Source organism: Pogoniulus pusillus, chromosome 23 (assembly GCF_015220805.1).
Source record: "Pogoniulus pusillus isolate bPogPus1 chromosome 23, bPogPus1.pri, whole genome shotgun sequence".
Lineage (NCBI taxonomy): Eukaryota > Metazoa > Chordata > Aves > Piciformes > Lybiidae > Pogoniulus > Pogoniulus pusillus.
The window spans coordinates 5,117,962-5,137,745 of NC_087286.1; the positions used below are offsets into that span (position 1 = coordinate 5,117,962).

The following is a 19,784-nucleotide window of genomic DNA, read 5'->3' on the forward strand; positions in this document are numbered from 1 at the left end:
ATCCTCTGCACAGCCTGAGGAGAACACATCAGCAACTTCTGAGCAAAATGATGTGGGTGCCATGGACATTGAGTGCAGCCTCAGCAAGTTTGCTGACAACACCAAGCTGTGCGGTGCAGCAGACAGGCTGGAGAGCAGGGATCCATCCAGAGGGAGCTGGACAGGCACCTCATGGGCACAAGCCAATCTCATGAGGTTCAACAAGACCAAGTGCAAGGTCCTGCACCTGGGTCAAGGCAATGCCAAGCACAAATCCAGGCTGGGCAGGGAGTGGCTGGAGAGCAGCCCTGAGCAGAGGGACTTGGGGGTGATGCTGGACGAGAATCTCAACAGGAGCCAGCAGTGTGCACTTGCAGCCCAGAAAGTCAAGCAGAGCCTGGGCTGCAGCAGCAGAAGTGTGGCCAGCAGGGCCAGGGAGGTCATTCTCCCCCTCTGCTCCACTCTGCTGAGACCACACCAGTTCTGGAGCCCCAGGGACAACAAGGATGTGGAGATGCTGGAGTGTGTCCAGAGCAGGGCCTGGAGGATGATCAGAGGGCTGCAGCAGCTCTGCTGTGAGCACAGACTGAAAGAGTTGGGGCTGTTTAGTCTGGAGAAGAGGAGGCTGTGAGGTGACCTTCTTGTGGCCTTGCAGGATCTGAAGGGGGCCTATGAAAAAGCTGGGGAGGGACTTTTGAGGCTGTGAGGGAGTGGCAGGACCCGGGGAAATGGAGCAAAGCTGGAGGTGGGGAGAGTCAGAGTGGAGGTGAGGAGGAAGTTGTTGAACAGGAGAGTGGTGAGAGGCTGGAATGGGTTGCCCAGGGAGGTGGTTGAGGCTCCATGGCTGGAGGTGTTTGAGGCCAGGCTGGATGAGGCTCTGGACAGCCTGCTCTAGGGTAGGGTGTCCCTGGCCATGGCAGGGGGTTGGAACTGTCTGCTCCTTGTGGTCCCTTCCCACCCTGACTGATTCTATGATTCAGTGCCCCAGGAGTTAAGGTTCTTCCCATCCCCACAAGAAATCCAACATTGCTGTTCCAGAATACAATGCACAAATAGTCCCCCATCTCATCTTCCACTGGCACCCATCTGTAAGCTTTCTCCAATCTAAGTGCTTCTTGAGTAGTTTTCCAACTCTCTTTTTAACCAGTTCCCCTACTTTTGCCAGATGTATTTTCCTACACACTTGGAGCTGGTCCTACCTTTACACCTATCAGACACAACAGCATGTGTAAACCTGCCTGGTATCTATTTAGTGGGAAAGCAGAAATCAAGAAGAATGGCTGGGCAGGATTCATCTCACAGGTGAAGACCACTTGCCCTAGGTCTCTCCATGACACTGCTTTCACACAGGTTGATTGCTTGATCAGCTTTTCTACTCAGTGAAGACCTAAGCTACGCAGATCCTGGAGGCTAGAGCATAATTCATTTTGCTCTGCAGCAAGAACTCACAGACCTTTATGTGATGAGAACCAAAATATGTCTCTCACCTGTGACATCAATTCTGAAGGTCAGCTTCTGGCCAGCAGCCTCACAGGTGTACTCCCCAGCATCTTTCTTCTCCAGCTGACCCACCACCAGCCGACGACATTTGCCCTCTGACTCCACCTTGAACTTCTTGCTGCCAGTGATCAGCTTCCCTTCCTTGTACCATTTCACCTCAGTCTTCTCCTGGGCCACCTCGCAGCTCAGGGTGGCATTTTGTGTCAGCGCAGCTTTCACCTCTTTTTGTATCTTGTCCTTGTTTGTAAACACATCTTCTGTCTCTGTAAGCAAGCCACAACAGTCACGTTTGGGTTTTTTGTGGTCTTCTCCAGTTCTTAATCAACTCTATCCAACGAGCCAGCAGTGTGCACTTGCAGCCCAGAAAGCCAAGCAGAGCCTGGGCTGCAGCAGCAGAAGTGTGGCCAGCAGGACCAGGGAGGTCATTCTCCCCCTCTGCTCCACTCTGCTGAGATCCCACCTGGAGTACTGCATCCAGTTCTGGAGCCCTCATTACAAGAGGGATGTGGAGATGCTGGAGCATGTCCAGAGAAGGGCCAGGAGGATGCTCAGAGGGCTGCAGCAGCTCTGCTGTGAGCACAGACTGAAAGAGGTGGGGCTGTGCAGGCTGCAGAAGAGGAGGCTGTGAGGTGACCTTCTTGTGGCCTTGCAGGATCTGAAGGGGGGCTACAAAAATGCTGGGGAGGGACTTCTGAGGCTGTCAGGGAGTGACATGTCTGGGGGGAATGGAGCAAAGCTGGAGGTGGGGAGAGTCAGCCTGGATGTGAGGAGGAAGTTGTTGAGCATGAGAGTGGTGAGAGGCTGGAATGGGTTGCCCAGGGAGGTGGTTGAAGCCCCATCCCTGGAGGTGTTTAAGGCCAGGCTGGCTGAGGCTGTGTGCAGCCTGCTCTAGGGTAGGGTGTCCCTGGCCAAGGCAGAGGGGTTGGAACTGGCTGACCCTTGTGGTCCCTTCCAGCCCTGACTGATTCTATGATTCCATGACTTCACTGCACCTGCCCTTGTCAGGTAGCACCGTGGTAGCTCACTGAAGACAAGAAAGCATTTTCACCTCCATTTTGCTGACAGGAAGCGAGTATGTGGATGGGATTTCCAGGATAAAGGTTAAAACAATCATCCTTTGAGAACAGATGTGGAATTTGGACTTACAGCATCAATATGCACTACCTGAACCCTCCTCCCTCTTGTTCTCTTCCTATGTCTTTCCAAAGTTTCCAGTGAATGAGAAGGGAACAGTCTTCATATCCACAAACCATTCCACTTCTATTAGGGTCCCTCCAATTCAGTTATTCTCTATCTAATCAGAGCTCTTCCAACACCTCCTGCTTCCCTTTTATCTAAGCTTGCACCTCTGCTGTGGCCTCACGCTAGAATTCTGCAGGAGCTTTTCTGCAGGCACACCAGAGTGAGAAGTATCGAATTTACCATCCTTGCCCATCAATTTTTATGGCTGCAACTAATCCTGGAAGCAAAAGTGCCTGTGTAAAATGTTGGTCACATCAGCTGGCCAAAAATCAAGTCCTCCATCTGAAACACTTCACCCCAGAGAGGTGGTGAGGTGATCCTCCAAGCCTAAGAGAATATTTCTTTAGCTTTGGCATTTCCACCACCTTCTCACCTCTGACTTTGACTTGGAATGTTGCTCTGTCATCCTTTGTTTCACAGGTGTAGCTCCCTTGGTCTTGTTGTGTCACCTTCTTGATGATGAGCTTGCGGTGTGTCCCCTGGGAGATGACTGCTGTCCTCTGGTCCTGCTTCACCTCGGTTTGATCCTTCTTCCACACCACAGTTCCACTGGCAGCTGACACCTCGCACACCAGCTCCAGGGTTTCAGAAGGGCAGACTGCTATCTCTGGAGGCATTTGGGGCTTGTTGACAAAATGGACAGCTTCATCTGGAAAGACCAAAGCAGCTTAGAATCATAGAATCAACCAGGTTGGAAGAGACCTCGAAGACCATCCAGTCCAACCTATCCCCCAGCCCTGTCCAGTCAATTAGACCAAGCTTATGGCTTGACTTGGGATCCTCAGCAGGCGCTTTGGGGACAGCAGTCACAGTTATGGCAATAAACTGTGGTGGTGAGCCAGAGAAGTCCTGAGTTCCTAACGTGAGCTCTGAGCCAATATCTGCATCACAAACTTACCTGAGACCTTTAGATCAAAAGTAAGAGTGTCATCTCCTATCCTGCATGTGTATGTTCCTTCATCTTCTTTTGTCACAGCCAAAGCCACAAGCTTGTGCATCTTTCCTTTGTCTTCCACAGTGAATTTCTTGCTGGCTGTGATTTCTTTGCCATCTTTGTACCACTTCACCAGGATGTTAGCCTCAGAGGTCTCAGAAACAAACTCAGCCTGTTTTCCAGTGGTGGCTCTGACAACTCCTCCACTTTTCTCTTTGTTTATGAAGGTTGCAAGTGCTGAAACAGAACAGAGGCATGCAGTGGGGGTGAAGAATTGTGTGGCCATCAGTAGATGCATACACTCAGGTCTAAGTAGGAACATCTGGCACAGGTTGGCCAGAGAGGTGGGAGATGCCCTATCCCTAGACACATTCCAGGTCAGGTTGGATGGGTCTCTGAGCAACCTACTCTAGTTGAGGCTATCCCTGCTCACTATCTAGTTGGACTAGATGACCTCTAAAGGTTCCATCCTACCCAAACCTTTCTGTGACTTTATGATCTATGTTAGGTATTCATTTACAAGCCCAAATATTCCTGTTTAATTAAGGATCTAATTACTAGATGCTAATGCAGAGGTAGACAAATTCCCAGCCTTTAAAAACCATACACTTGACTATGACATGTCCAGGAACCAGAGCACATAGAATCGTAGAATGGTCTAGGTTAGAAGGGACCTCAAGGATCATCCATCTCCAACCCCCCACCGTAGGCAGGGACATCTCCCACTAGAGCAGGATGTCACATAGATGACACAGGAGGCTGAGGTCAGAGGAGAAGCAGCCCTGGGCAATAGGGCTTCTCTAAAATAGCTGAGAGGTGAGGAAAGAAACGAAGCAAGTAAACTCTCCAGGCAAGCCTGAGAGATGCACCTCTGTGAACCTTGTCAGCTTCAGCAGGAGCAGGTGCAAAGTCCTACACGGGGGTCAGAGAGACTCCAAGGGCAGAGGCAAGGGCAGAGGCAAGGGCAGAGGCAAGGGCAGAGGCAAGGGCAGAGGCAAGGGCAGAGGCAAGGGCAGAGGCAAGGGCAGAGGCAAGGGCAGAGGCAAGGGCAGAGGCAAGGGCAGAGGCAAGGGCAGAGGCAAGGGCAGAGGCAAGGGCAGAGGCAAGGGCAGAGGCAAGGGCAGAGGCAAGGGCAGAGGCAAGGGCAGAGGCAAGGGCAGAGGCAAGGGCCTCTTATCTCTGCTCCTCAAGGGCTTCTGATCAATCATCACCTTCTGGCAAGGAGTTTGCATCTGACCTCTCCAGGGCCCTACCAGCCCTGTGCACCATGATGTCTTGGTTCTGTTTATAAGACGCAATAGCTATGAGGAAAGAAACAGGAGCAGGTGAAGTACCAGAAGCATTTAAACCAGGGAAAACTTTATTCCTCTGTTTCTTTTTTGGTTGGTTGGTTTGGGTTTTGTTGGGTTGTTTTTTTCAGCCTGTTTCCACTTGTCTCTCTAATGACTCATAACAGGCTGGGAAAAAACAAACCCATGAACAAATAAAACCCAAAGCATCAAACAAAAGGAAACAAACAGAAGACTAAAGTTGGCTGGCTCATGTTCAGCTACTCTCTCCCAGCACCCCCAGGGCCCTCTCTGCCTGGCTGCTCTCAGCCACTCTGTCCCCAGCCTGTAGTGCTGCCTGGGGTTGTTGTGGCCAGTGTGTAGAACCCTGCACTTGGCCTTGTTCAATCTCATCCCATTGGCCTCTGCCCACCCATCCAGCCTGGCCAGGTCCCTCTGCAGGGCTCTCTTATCCTCCAACAGCTCCACACCTGCTCCTAGCTTGGTGTCACCTGCAAACTCACTGATCCTGGACTCAATCCTCTTGTCTAGATCATCACTAAAGATATTGAACAGGACTGTGCCCAGCACTGATCCCTGGGGCACAGCAATGGTGCCAGCTGCCATCTGGATGTGGCACCATTCACCACCACTCTCTGGGCCCAGCCCTCCAGCCAGATCTTGACCCATATCAGAGGGAATCTGTCCAAGCCAGGAGCTGCCAGCTGTGCCAGGAGCTTGTTGTGGCAGACAGTGTCAAAGGCTTTGCTGCAGTCCAGGCAGACTCCATCCACAGCCTGCCCCACATTGACCAGGCAGGGAACTTGATCATAAAAGGAGCTCAGGTTGGTCAGGTTTAGACCCCTGCTGGCTGGGCCTGATCCCTTGGCCCAGGAGAAGGGGGAGATGAGTTTATTCATGCACTTGTCACTGCCTCAGAACACTGGAGTGAAAAGTGCAGCCACAGCAGCCTGAAGGAGACTTCTCTGGCATCTCACTTTGACGCAGGAGGTCATGTGCCCAGGGACGCCTGGCACGTGAAGTCTCATGGCAGTGGAGGGACTGCAGTGATAAAGGGTAAGGGCATTTTCTAGCAGGGCTTTTTTTGGGGCAGGAAGCCCAGCAAGTGACACACCTCTGTCTGTGGCTCGGTGTGGTGGCCTCTTGGCAGCCACATGATGCCCATGTGCCAGACACAGCTGAGCTGAGCATCAAGTGATGCACCAGAGAGACGTGTCTGATGCACAGGGCAAAGAGCCAGAAGGTGGCAATGCTTTAAGGTAAAACATTGCCACAACATTGCTGAGCCTCATCCTGCAAGGATGAACTCTAACAAAGCTGCCTCCCCAGGAACCCAGCTGCAAACAGCAGATGCTGAGGTTTCAGCTTGTCAGCACAGCCTTACAAATATTAGCACTGACTGTTGTGCAGGTTACAAGAGTTGGGACTCTTCAGCCTGGAGAAGAGAAGGCTTCCAGGAGACTTTATAGTGGCCTTCCAGTCTGAAGGGGCCTACAGGAAGGCTGGGGAGGGACTATTTATAAAGCAATGGCAGGATGAGGGACAGTGGGTTTAAACTGGAAGAGGGGAGATTCAAACCAGATGTTAGGAAAGGATTCTTTGCAGTGAGGGTGGTGAGACACTGGCACAGGTTGTCCAGGGAGGTTGTGGAGCACAGAAGCACCCAATGTGATTTCTGATCACATTCTGTGATTCTGTGCTCCACAACCTCTCCCTGGAGGTGTTTAAGGCCAGGTTGGATGAGGCCTTGAGCAACCTGTTCTAGTGGGAGGTGTCCCTGCCTCTGGCAGGGGATTAGACTTGGATGATCCTTGAGGTCCCTTCCAACCTAAACCATGATTAATCTGATAGTCACATTCCAGTGAATGGAAACATCCATCCACTACAGCACCTGGAAACAACCACCAGCTAATTCAGTTAACTCTGTAGGTAGATCTGCCAGCGTGAAAAATGATGGTAAATAGGTACAGAGAGAGTAGAAGACAAACAATAGGAACAGCTCCCAAAGCGTGGACAGTAAATTCCTCCCTCCATAAATGCAGTCAGTTTGTTTAGTTGTTCTTTCATCTCCCTTTGTGCCTCTCCTGGGTTTGCTCTCTGAGAATAACCAAGCAAGCTGTCAAATGTAAGAAGCATGCACTGCTCTCTGGGCTTTTGCTGTTTCTGCAAGAGGCCAAGAAGGGCAAGAAGCCAGCAGAGTAAGATGATGAAGCACCTCCTAAGTGCATGGTGTAGAAACAGTGTGATCAGTGCTGGGAAGCTGATGGGTGGGTTATGGTTAGTGTAGAAACAGCATGACCATTGCTGGGAAGGTGAGGGGGGAGTTGCAGGACAGAACACAGAAACCAAATGGCTTTGCAAAGTGAACTCGCCAGTCCAGAACTAAACAGCAACAGAGCTCACCCCAGTGTGCTGGTTTGAGGCTAATTGGAATAGTTTAATGAGAAAAATTAGATGATAGGCTGTGAAAAGGGAACAGTGGTGATGTCTGCTGCACTCATAGGCTTGCTGAGATGGATAAAAGCAAGGACACAAACATACTAAGACTGTGTGTGTCTGTCTGTCTGTCAGAGCATGGGTTTCTGCTTGGATCTGTCTAACTAGTCCTGCTTCTAACCCCCCTTGCCAATCCTCCAAACTCATCTTGCACGTAAGGCAAACTCTGGGATAAGGTAGAGATGTGGAAAGAAGCAGGAAAGGTGGTTGGGAGCCCCTCCTGGGGACTCTGGTTTCTGGGAGGGCTGTTGTGTTTCTGGATTACCTTTAACTTGTCTATCTCTGTCTGTAGCTGTAAATATTGTAACTATCTGCTTGAATCTTGTCCTAAGCTGTAAACATAAAACTTCATTCCTTAACTTCCAGCCAGCTGAGTCTAGTTTGGGTGATTTCATAAGTAAGGGGGGGAAGAGGTTAACTCCCAAACCATCACATCTTTATTTTAGCAGACTGTCTTGGAGTTGGACATTACACTCTGAACCTCAGGAGACTTCTAGATGATATACGTGAGGAAAGATCTGTGCATCCATTCAAGGCAAAGGAAACTCTCCTACAAACTAGCTCACAAGAGCTTGCACAGGTGGGAAAGCTTGCAAGAGGGACTCTTAATGATGTTGTTTTCCAGGGCAAAGGTTCAAGACTCCATGTCTTGGCTGCTCAAGGCCTCATCCAACCTTGCCTTGAACACCTCCCTGGGCAGCCTGTGCCAGTGTCTCACCACCCTCACTGCAAAGAACCCTTTCCTAACATCTGGTTTGAATCTTCCCTCTTCCAGTTTAAACCCATTGTCCCTCATCCTGCCATTGCTTTATAAATAGTCCCTCCCCAGCCTTCCTGTAGGCCCCCTTCAGACTGGAAGGCCACTATAAGGTCTCCTGGAAGCCTTCTCTTCTCCAGGCTGAAGAGCCTGCACAACAGTCAGTGCTAATATTTGTAAGGCTGTGCTGACAAGCTGAAACCTCAGCATCTGCTGTTTGCAGCTGGGCTCCTGGGCAGGCAGCTTTGCTAGAGTTCATCCTTGCAGGATGAGGCTCAGCAATGTTGTGGCAATGTTTTACCTTAAAGCATTGCCACCTTCTGGCTCTTTGCCCTGTGAATCAGACACGTGCCCATTAGCTAGGTACCAGGTCATCAGGAAGAAAGGGACTGCCATGAAGGCAAGAATAACCAAAGGAGGCAGCTAAGGACCAGTATTGGTTCCAATCTGACAAATATTAAGACAAAACAGCATTCTGCTGTTTTTCTGTGCAGCCTTCCATCAGAGTGGCCTGCAAAGAGCAACGAATCAAATCAGCCATGGTGTCCTGGAAAGATCTGTTCTCATTCATCAGGGTACTGACAGAAAGCAAACAAAACAAAGCCAACAAACAGAAACAACAAAACTGCCTCTGAAGCAGTCTCTTTCCATCCCTTGATGGCTCTGATGGCTTAGAGTCACTAAAGCAAAGCAGCCCAGACAGTCACATACCTTTCACTGAAAGCTGATAGACCATTTTATCCCCTTCACAGGTGCACTCATAAACTCCAGCATCCTCTGCTGCAGCGTTGAGAATTTTCAGGATTTGTCTCTTCCCCACAGTTTGAAGCTCATATTTGTCACTGGCCTTGAGCTCTTTCCCATCCTTCATCCACTTCACAGTGGCTTCTGCATCTGAAAGCTCAGCCAGGAGTTTGGCTTCCTCCCGCAGCCTGGCGGAGACCTTTTCTATGTCTCTGCTCTTGTTGGTAAACCTCACTGCAGCACCTACCAGGAGTAAAGGTTTTGTTATTCCAAGCTATACCAAGATAACACAGCCCTGGCATGAGCCTGATGAAGATTGTGAGACCTCTGAAAAAGCATGAGGTGCTGTTCCTGCTCTCACACTCATGCCAATGACAAGCTGCTTGGATGGTTTAGATCCAGTTCAGGAGATTTCACAGTATCACCAAGGCTGGAAGAGACTTCATAGATCATCAAGTCCAACCCTTTACCACAGAGCTCAAGGCCAGACCATGGCACCAAGTGCCACGTCCAGTCCTGCCTTGAACAGCTCCAGGGACGGCGACTCCACCACCTCCCCGGGCAGCCCATTCCAGTGTCCAATGACTCTCTCAGGGAAGAACTTTCTCCTCACCTCCAGCCTAAATTTCCCCTGGCATAGCCTGAGGCTGTGTCCTCTTGTTCTGGTGCTGGCCACCTGAGAGAAGAGAGCAACCTCCTCCTGGCCACAACCTCCCCTCAGGTAGTTGCAGACAGCAATAAGGTCACCTCTGATCTGGTTTTACTGCCAGAGTCTTTACCAAAAGAAAGCAAAAGCACATCTTCCTGCTGATTAATTATACTCTAATTGGGTATAATTTGGGTGCAGAGACTTGCACCCAAAGTCAAATGAATCCTCCCAGAGTGAACGTCCATTTGTTACCTTCAGCCATGCAACGTGGCTGCAACTCAAGTGCTCCATCGAGTTACATGATACTAACCTGACATCACACACCTCTGTGGTAGGCTAATAAAACCACCAAGCATAATAACTTCAGGAGCAGAACTGTAGAATCAGTCAGAGTTGGAAGGGACCACAAGGATCAACCAGTTCCACCTCCCCCGCCAAAAGCAGGGACACCCTACCCTAGAGCAGGCTGCACACAGCCTCATTCAGCCTGGCCTTAAACACCTCCAGCCATGGGGCCTCAACCACCTCCCTGGGCAACCCAGTCCAGCCTCTCACCACTCTCATGCTCAACAACTTCCTCCTCACCTCCACTCTGATTCTCCCCACCTCCAGCTTTGCTCCATTCCCCCCAGTCCTGTCACTCCCTCACAGCCTCAAAAGTCCCTCTCCAGCTTTCTTGTAGGCCCCTTCAGATGCTGGAAGGCCACAAGAAGGTCATCTCAGAGCCTCCTCTTCTGCAGACTGCACAGCCCCATCTCTTTCAGTCTGTGCTCACAGCAGAGCTGCTGCAGCCCTCTGAGCATCCTCCTGGCCCTAATATGAATTGCTCCTTTATTTTTGAAATAAAGTAGGTTGTGCTGGGTTAATGGTTGGACTTGATGATCTCAAAGATCTCTTCCAACCTAAATGACTGTATGATTCTACCACTGCCAGAAAGATAATTTCAGGTCAGTTCTACAGAACAGGCACCAGTGAAAGCCTCCACTCACTGAGGACAAGGGAGGTTATTCTTCCTCTGTACTCAGCACTGCTCAGGCCACACCTTGAGTGCTGTGTCCAGTTCTGGGCTCCTCAATTCAAGAGAGATGTTGAGGTGCTGGAAGGTGTCCAGAGAAGGGCAACAAGGCTGGGGAGGGGCCTGGAGCACAGCCCTGTGAGGAGAGGCTGAGGGAGCTGAGGGTGAGCAGCCTGGATAAGAGGAGGCTCAGGGCAGACCTCATTGCTGTCTGCAACTACCTGAAGTTGCAGGTGGGGTTGGTGTTTTCTGCCAGGCAACCAGTAACAGAAGAAGGGGACACAGTCTCAAGTTGTGCCAGAGCAGGTCTAGGCTGGATATTAGGAGAGAGTTGTTGTCAGAGAGAGTGATTGGCATTGGAATGGGCTGCCCAGGGAGGTGGTGGAGTCGCCATGCCTGGAGATGTTCAAGCAAAGCCTGGCTGAGACACTTAGTGCCATGGTCTGGTTGATTGTCCAGGGCTGGGTGCTAGGTTGGACTGGATGATCTTGGAGGTCTTTTCCAACCTAGTTGATTCTATGATCCTCAGTGCTAATCACCAGATTACTGCAGCTGCCCCTTAACTGGAAGAAGAACAAGGATCCAAGTAAATACCTTTCACTCTCATCTTGGTGCTGGTGTCAATGTTATCTGCAACAAATTTCACTTCGGCTCCATCATCATTCTTGGTGACGTTCTTTATGATTAGAGTGTGAGTAGTTTGGGTTCTCTTAATGATGCAGGTCTTACTTTCCTGTAAGACTTTACCATTGAGGTACCAATTGCCAGAACATGTCTTCGTAAGGTCGACAGTAAACACAGCCTCGCCACCAGGTACAGCTTCAAGGGTTGTCAGGGGACATTTCACAGCCAGGATGGGTTCTGGGGAAGAAAAATGACCTGTATCTGAGACCAAGTAACACAAGGATGCTTGGAGACTTTCAAGGCCTGTCTGGATGTGTTCCTCTGTGATCTGTGTTAGATAGTACTGTCCTGCTCTGGCAGGGGGGTTGGACTTGATCACCTTGGGTCCCTTCCAACCCCTGACATCCTGTGATGCCACACTGGAAGACAGTTCTTCCAAGGACCAAGATTTTTGAGGAAAACAAGACATGAGGCTAAAACCCTGCAGTCCTATAGAAGAAGGCTGGACTTGATTCTGAAGATCTTTTCCAACAGCAATGATTCTATGATTCATTGACATGCACTGGGGGCAATGCACAGCTGGTCAACGGGGTTTGATTTCTACAGCTACTGCTAACCACCCTCTGGCTCTTTCTACAGGGAAAGGACAACAGACATTTTACTTTGCTTTTTCTTCCTAAGCATAAGAAGCCTGAAACAGCCCTGTTTCCCAACAAGAGTGCTATTTGCTTCACAGTCAGTGTTATTTTTAGGTTTCAGAAGGATCCTAAGAGGGTCACCCAGCCTACTGTCACTTCTAGATAATCAAGAAAGGACAGGCATGTTCAGCCAGGCACAAAAAAGTAGGACACCCTGACAGGGTATGGGCAGTGAATCAAAGGAGGACTCAATTTCATTGCTCACAATGATTCTGTGGGGCACACTGGCATCCCAGCAATAAAGTACTGCAATTTTATCTAGTAACTTTAAGATTAAAGAGAGATTGGTTTGAGTTTGGTTTTCCTGACAATGTGATCATTCCTAAGTACTCTCCAGGTGCAAGTTTGACATCTCATTTGTGTACTGAATATAATGTCATGAGCTTAACTCAGTTTTCCTTTTCATACCAGGTCTAGAACAACTTACAGCCTTAAGGTCCACTGGAGAGAGCTCTGCCTCTAACACAGCCTCATGGAAGATACTGGGATCTGAGCATGCTCACAGCTGTAGCACAGAAACCCAAGCACCAGCACTACGGTGGTAGTCAGTGGTTGACATTCAGCAGGACAACCAGCAGCAAATGGAAAACATTTCCCTGTGTTCCTTAAAGTCATGGGAAACATCTTTAGAGCACTGAAGCAGAGATCAGCACAGACTGACCCAACATGCACTCCCAGCCCAGAAGGTCAATAGCATCCTGGGCTGCATCAAGAGAAGCATGGCCAACAGGTCAAGGGAGGAGATTCTGCCTCGCTTCTCCACTCTGCTGAGAGCCCAGCTGCAGTGCTGGGGCCAGCTCTGGAGTCATCAGTACAGCACAGACATGGAGAGGGGACAGAAGGGACCACAGCAGTGATGGGAGGACTGGAAGCCCTCTGCTGTGAGGCCGGGCTGAGAGAGCTGGGGTTGTTCAGCCTGGAGAAGAGAAGGCTCCAGGGAGACCTTACTGTGACCTTAACGGGGGCTTAGAGGGAAGATGGAGAGGGACTCTTTATGAGGGTGTGTAGAGATAGGTGAAAGGGTAAGAGTTTTAGACTGAAAATGAGAAACTTCTAATGAGGTATTTGGGAAGAAACTGTTCATCCTAAAAGTGGTGAGACACAGGAACAGGTTGCCCAGAGAAGTTGTGGATGCCCCATCCAGGAAAGCATTCAAGACCAGGATGGCTGAGGCTTTGAGCACCCTGGTCCAGTGGAAGGTGTCTCTGCCCACGGTAGGGAAGTTGTAACTAAATGATTTTTGAAGTCACTTCCAACTCATGCCATTCTATGGCTCTAAGATTCTCCTGCTCTGCAGTAAGGCATGAGCTGCACTTGCTCCATACTCATGCTCCTCTCTGGCCATGCCCATGTTGTATATTCTCTGACAGATGCCTCTCAGGTCTAGCTGTAACCCAGCCCCCACTGAAACTGTGAGTCCCCTGAGCCAAGGGCATGAGCTACACAATCCATGAAACAGAGCCAGTGTCCCAGCTCACAACCTGTGTGCCTCATCCAGAACTTGGACTGAGTGACTGGGTGGGATTAGACGACCTTTAAAAGTCCCTTTCAACCCAAACCATTGTAAGCCACACGGATGGCTTTGTGCTCACCAAGGTGGATGCTCCCTGGGAACTCCAAGTAGGGGCTCTGTCCATTGGTGTTGACAGCAGACACTCTGAACTGGTAGTCAGCCTCTTCTGAGAGGTTGCTGATGGTGAGCTCGGGGGCAGGGACGGGGGCCTCGTGGCACCTCACCCAGGTAAAGCCAGTGAGTCTCTTGCGCTCCACAACGTAGCCATCGACTGCAATGGGACGGTCTGCCTTGGGGGGGGACCACGACAGCGTCACGGAGGTTTCTGTTTTATTCTTCACCACGGGGTCACTGGGGGCCTGGGTGGGTGGTTTCTTGGGAGCTGCACAAGGGAAAAGAAATAACAGAGCAAGACATTTATGCCTGCCATCAGTTCTCAGGGTTATCCCAGCTGCGTCCTCTCAAAGAGTGGGAGAAAGAGGACATGGCTTTGCTGGCCTCCAGTAAAGACAGGAGACTGTTTTCAGAAGGAAGCATTCCCCTTTTGGTTTATCTTGCAGTTTTGGGACTTTGATATATATAATTCCCCAAACTGCATATAGAATAGAATCATAGAATCAGGCAGGGTTGGAAGGCACTACAAGGATCAGCCAGTTCCAACCCCCCTGCCATGCCCAGGGACACCCTACCCTAGAGCAGGCTGCACACAGCCTCAGCCAGCCTGGCCTTAAACACCTCCAGCCATGGGGCTTCAACCACCTCCCTGAGCAACCCAGTCCAGCCTCTCACCACTCTCATGCTCAACAACTTCCTCCTCATCTATACTCTGACTCTCCCCACCTCCAGCTTTACTCCATTCCCCCTAGTCCTGGCACTCCCTCTCCAGTTTTTTTGTAGGCCATCCTCAAACAGCATATATAAAATTCCCCAAACTACACACATCTATATCTATAGTTCCCTAAACTGCACACATATGTATCTATAGTTCCCTAAACTGCACACACATGTATCTAGTTCCCAAACTGCACACATATATATCTATAGTTCCCCAAACTGCACACACATATATCTGTAGTTCCCCAAACTGCACACACATATATCTACAGTTCCCCAAACTGTACACATATATATCTGTAGTTCCCCAAACTGCACACACATATATCTGTAGTTCCCCAAACTGCACACATATATATCTACAGTTCCCCAAACTGTACACATATATATCTAGTTCCCCAAACTGCACACATATATATCTATAGTTCCCCAAACTGCACACACATATATCTGTAGTTCCCCAAACTGCACACATATATATCTATAGTTCCCAAACTGCACACATCTATATCTATAGTTCCCTAAACTGCACACACATATATCTATAGTTCCCCAAACTGCACACATATATATCTATAGTTCCCCAAACTGCACACATATATATCTATAGTTCCCCAAACTGCACACACATATATCTATAGTTCCCCAAACTGCACACACATATATCTGTAGTTCCCCAAACTGCACACATATATATCTACAGTTCCCCAAACTGTACACATATATATCTACAGTTCCCCAAACTGCACACATATATATCTACAGTTCCCCAAACTGCACACATATATATCTCTAGTTCCCAAACTGCACACATATATATCTATAGTTCCCAAACTGCACACATATATATCTATAGTTCCCAAACTGCACACATATATATCTATAGTTCCCCAAACTGCACACATCTATATCTATAGTTCCCAAACTGCACACATCTATATCTATAGTTCCCCAAACTGCACACATATATATCTATAGTTCCCCAAACTGCACACATATATATCTATAGTTCCCAAACTGCACACATATATATCTATAGTTCCCCAAACTGCACACATATATATCTATAGTTCCCAAACTGCACACACATATATCTATAGTTCCCCAAACTGCACACATATATATCTATAGTTCCCCAAACTGCACACACATATATCTATAGTTCCCAAACTGCACACACATATATCTATAGTTCCAAAACTGCACACACATATATCTATAGTTCTCCAAACTGCACACACATATATATCTATAGTTCCCCAAACTGCACACACATATATATCTATAGTTCCCCAAACTGCACACACATATATATCTATAGTTCCCCAAACTGCACACATATATATCTATAGTTCCCCAAACTGCACACATATATATCTATAGTTCCCCAAACTGCACACATATATATCTATAGTTCCCCAAACTGCACACACATATATCTATAGTTCCAAAACTGCACACACATATATCTATAGTTCTCCAAACTGCACACACATATATATCTATAGTTCCCCAAACTGCACACATATATATATCTATAGTTCCCCAAACTGCACACATATATATATCTATAGTTCCCCAAACTGCACACATATATATCTATAGTTCCCCAAACTGCACACATATATATCTATAGTTCCCCAAACTGCACACATATATATCTATAGTTCCCCAAACTGCACACATATATATCTATAGTTCCCAAACTGCACACATATATATCTATAGTTCCCAAACTGCACACACATATATCTATAGTCCAAAACTGCACACACATATATCTATAGTTCTCCAAACTGCACACACATATATATCTATAGTTCCCCAAACTGCACACATATATATATCTATAGTTCCCCAAACTGCACACATATATATCTCTAGTTCCCCAAACTGCACACATATATATCTATAGTTCCCAAACTGCACACACATATATCTATAGTTCCCCAAACTGCACACATATATATCTATAGTTCCCCAAACTGCACACACATATATCTATATTCCCAAACTGCACACACATATATCTATAGTTCCCAAACTGCACACACATATATCTATAGTTCCCCAAACTGCACACATATATATCTATAGTTCCCCAAACTGCACACATCTATATCTATAGTTCCCCAAACTGCACACACCTATATCTATAGTTCCCCAAACTGCACACATATATATCTATAGTTCCCCAAACTGCACACACATATATCTATAGTTCCCCAAACTGCACACACATATATCTATAGTTCCCCCAACTGCACACACATATATATCTATAGTTCCCCAAACTGCACACACATATATCTATAGTTCCCCAAACTGCACACACATATATCTACAGTTCCCCAAACTGCACACATATATATCTACAGTTCCCCAAACTGCACACATATATATCTACAGTTCCCAAACTGCACACATATATATCTACAGTTCCCCAAACTGCACACATATATATCTATAGTTCCCCAAACTGCACACATATATATCTACAGTTCCCCAACTGCACACATATATATCTATAGTTCCCCAAACTGCACACACATATATCTATAGTTCCCAAACTGCACACACATATATCTATAGTTCCCCAAACTGCACACACATATATCTATAGTTCCCCAAACTGCACACATATATATCTATAGCTCCCCAAACTGCACACATATATATCTATAGTTCCCAAACTGCACACATCTATATCTATAGTTCCCCAAACTGCACACATCTATATCTATAGTTCCCCAAACTGCACACATATATATCTATAGTTCCCCAAACTGCACACATATATATCTATAGTTCCCCAAACTGCACACATCTATATCTATAGTTCCCCAAACTGCACACATATATATCTATAGCTCCCCAAACTGCACACATATATATCTATAGTTCCCCAAACTGCACACATATATATCTATAGTTCCCAAACTGCACACATACATATCCATAGCTCCCCAAACTGCACACATATATCACAGAATCAGCCAGGTTGGAAGAGACCTCCAAGACCATCCAGTCCAACGTAGCACCCAGCCCTAGCCAATCAATATAGAACCATAGAATGGCCTGGGTCAGAAGGGACCTCCAGAGGTCATCCAGTCCAGCCCCCTGCAATCAGCAGGGACATCCCCTCTAGACCAGGTCACCCAGGGCCCTGTCAAGCCTCACTCTGAATGTCTCTAGGGAAAGGACCTCATCCACCAACCTGGGCAACCTGTTCCAGTTCTCCCCCACCCTCCTTCAGTTATCATAGAATGGCTTGCATTGGGAGGAACCTTAAAGATCATCTAGTTCCAAACCCTGGGCCATGGGCAGGGACACCTCCCAGTTGACCAGGTCATATATATATACTCTCCCAAACTGCAGATAGATAGATAATTCCTCAAACTGCATATATATATATAAAGAATTCCCCAAAGAGCATATACATATATATATATATAAAATATTCACCAAACTGGACATATATATATTAAATTCCCCAAAATTGCACATGTAATTCCCAAAATTGTACATATAGTTAGTTCCCAAAACTGCACATATATATACACACATGTATGTATGTATGTATGTGTGCATCTATTCTGTGTATCTATGTATATGTGTCTGTGGGGGGAGGTTTACACTGGATGTTAGGAGGAAGTTCCTTCCAGTGAGAGTGGTGAGACATTGGCACAGGTTTCCCAGGGGGGTTGTGGTTGCTTCCTCCCTGGAAGTGTTTAAGGCCAGGTTGTGAGGAGAGGCTGAGGGAGCTGGGGGTGTGCTGCCTGTAGAAGAGGAGGCTCAGGGCAGACCTCATTGCTATCTACAACTACCTTAAGGGAGGCTGTAGCCAGGTGAGGTTGGGCTCTGCTGCCAGGCAATCAGCAACAGAAGAAGGGGACACAGTCTCAAGCTGTGCCAGGGGAGGTCTAGGCTGGATGTTAGGAAGAAGTTGTTGGCAGAGAGAGTGATTGGCATTGGAATGGGCTGCTCAGGGAGGTGGTGGAGTCACCGTCCCTGGAGGTGTTCAAGCAAAGCCTGGCTGAGGCACTTAGTGCCATGGTCTGGTTGATTGTCCAGGGCGGAGTGCTAGGTTGGACTGGATGAGCTTGGAGGTGATCTCCAACCTGGTTGATTCTATGATTCTAAGCACCTCCTGATGGAGAGCAACATGACCCTTACCACATTATCTCCCTCATGTTTTATGTTCATTCCAGCACAAACTGAGAATGGTACAGAGAAGATACATATTTGTGCCATTTTTTTTCCCTAGGACTCTTCTCTCCTCTGTTTTCACCTCTCTAGAATATCTCCCAACCCTCATGTTCAGGCTGTTGGTGTTTTATGGCAGACTTCTGCTGTCTTTGGACAACACACTTACCATGAGAAGAGGAGGCTCAGGGGTGACCTTATTGCTGTCTACAACTACCTGAGGGGTGGTTGTGGCCAGGAGGAGGTTGCTCTCTTCTCTCAGGTGGCCAGCACCAGAACGAGAGGACACAGCCTCAGGCTGCACCAGGGGAGATTTAGGCTGGAGGTGAGGAGAAAGTTCTTCCCTGAGAGAGTCATTGGACACTGGAATGGGCTGCCCGGGGAGGTGGTGGAGTCGCCGTCCCTGGAGCTGTTCAAGGCAGGACTGGACGTGGCACTTGGTGCCATGGTCTGGCCTTGAGCTCTGTGGTAAAGGGTTGGACTTGATGATCTATGAGGTCTCTTCCAACCTTGATGATACTGTGATACTGATACCCAAAACAGCAGTGCTACCACAGGAGCACCTGCTTGCTAAGGAAAACAACACACCAAGGCCAAAGAAAAGCAAAGCTTACTGGTCACAGTGAACTGGGTAGTAGTCTTGCTTTCGTCGGCCAGGAAGGCAATCTCACCAGCATCTTCCATCTTACACTCTCGGATGGTCATGGTGTGCTGCTTGCCAGAGGAGGTGATGGAGATCCTGTCGCTGGCTCTCACCAGCTCCTTGTTCTTGAGCCACTGGACGCTCTGGCACTCGCTGTCCAGCTCCACGCAGAAGATGGCAGTGTCGTTCACGAAGACCGCCGTCTTCCGGGGAAGCTTTTTGATGATGTTCCCTTTCCAGGAGACATGGATTATGATCAGCAAACAGCAGATATTGAAGTCTCTGACAACACTGGGCCCTCTGAGCTACCACAGGGTTAGGCGACAGCTCTCACCTAATCAAAACCCTCTACTCTGCTCCCCACTAGGTGACACAGTTTGGGCAGCAACACAATCTCAACATGGCCTCAAGCTACACCAGGGGAAATTTAGGCTTGAGGTGAGGATCTATGAGGTCTCTTCCATCTTTGGTGATACTGTGATACAATCTGTCCCCACTCTCTGATCCTGTGTCCCAGATACACCCTGGCAGGTGATCCAGGAACCCACTGACTGACCACATATGGCTCCCCTCTCACACCATGAGGCAATCTCCTGTTCTTCACTGCACGTGTGCATGGGGTAAATGTTACTCACAACATCAAGTCAGGAGCCTCACATGC

The 19,784-nt window shown here is 48.3% G+C and overlaps 1 protein-coding gene across 1 annotated transcript in view; it reads right to left on the minus strand.

Moving 5' to 3' along the window:
• Positions 1-19,784, minus strand: part of OBSCN (obscurin, cytoskeletal calmodulin and titin-interacting RhoGEF) — a 249,742-nt gene that overhangs the window by 211,422 nt on the left and 18,536 nt on the right. Inside the window, exons 4-10 of the mRNA XM_064162395.1 lie at positions 19,095-19,355; positions 13,520-13,822; positions 11,200-11,466; positions 8,909-9,184; positions 3,620-3,892; positions 3,095-3,370; positions 1,467-1,742 (exon numbers count right to left, since the gene is read on the minus strand). Of these exons, the coding sequence (XP_064018465.1) occupies positions 1,467-1,742; positions 3,095-3,370; positions 3,620-3,892; positions 8,909-9,184; positions 11,200-11,466; positions 13,520-13,822; positions 19,095-19,355 (1,932 nt within the window). The remainder of the gene's footprint in view (positions 1-1,466; positions 1,743-3,094; positions 3,371-3,619; positions 3,893-8,908; positions 9,185-11,199; positions 11,467-13,519; positions 13,823-19,094; positions 19,356-19,784) is intronic.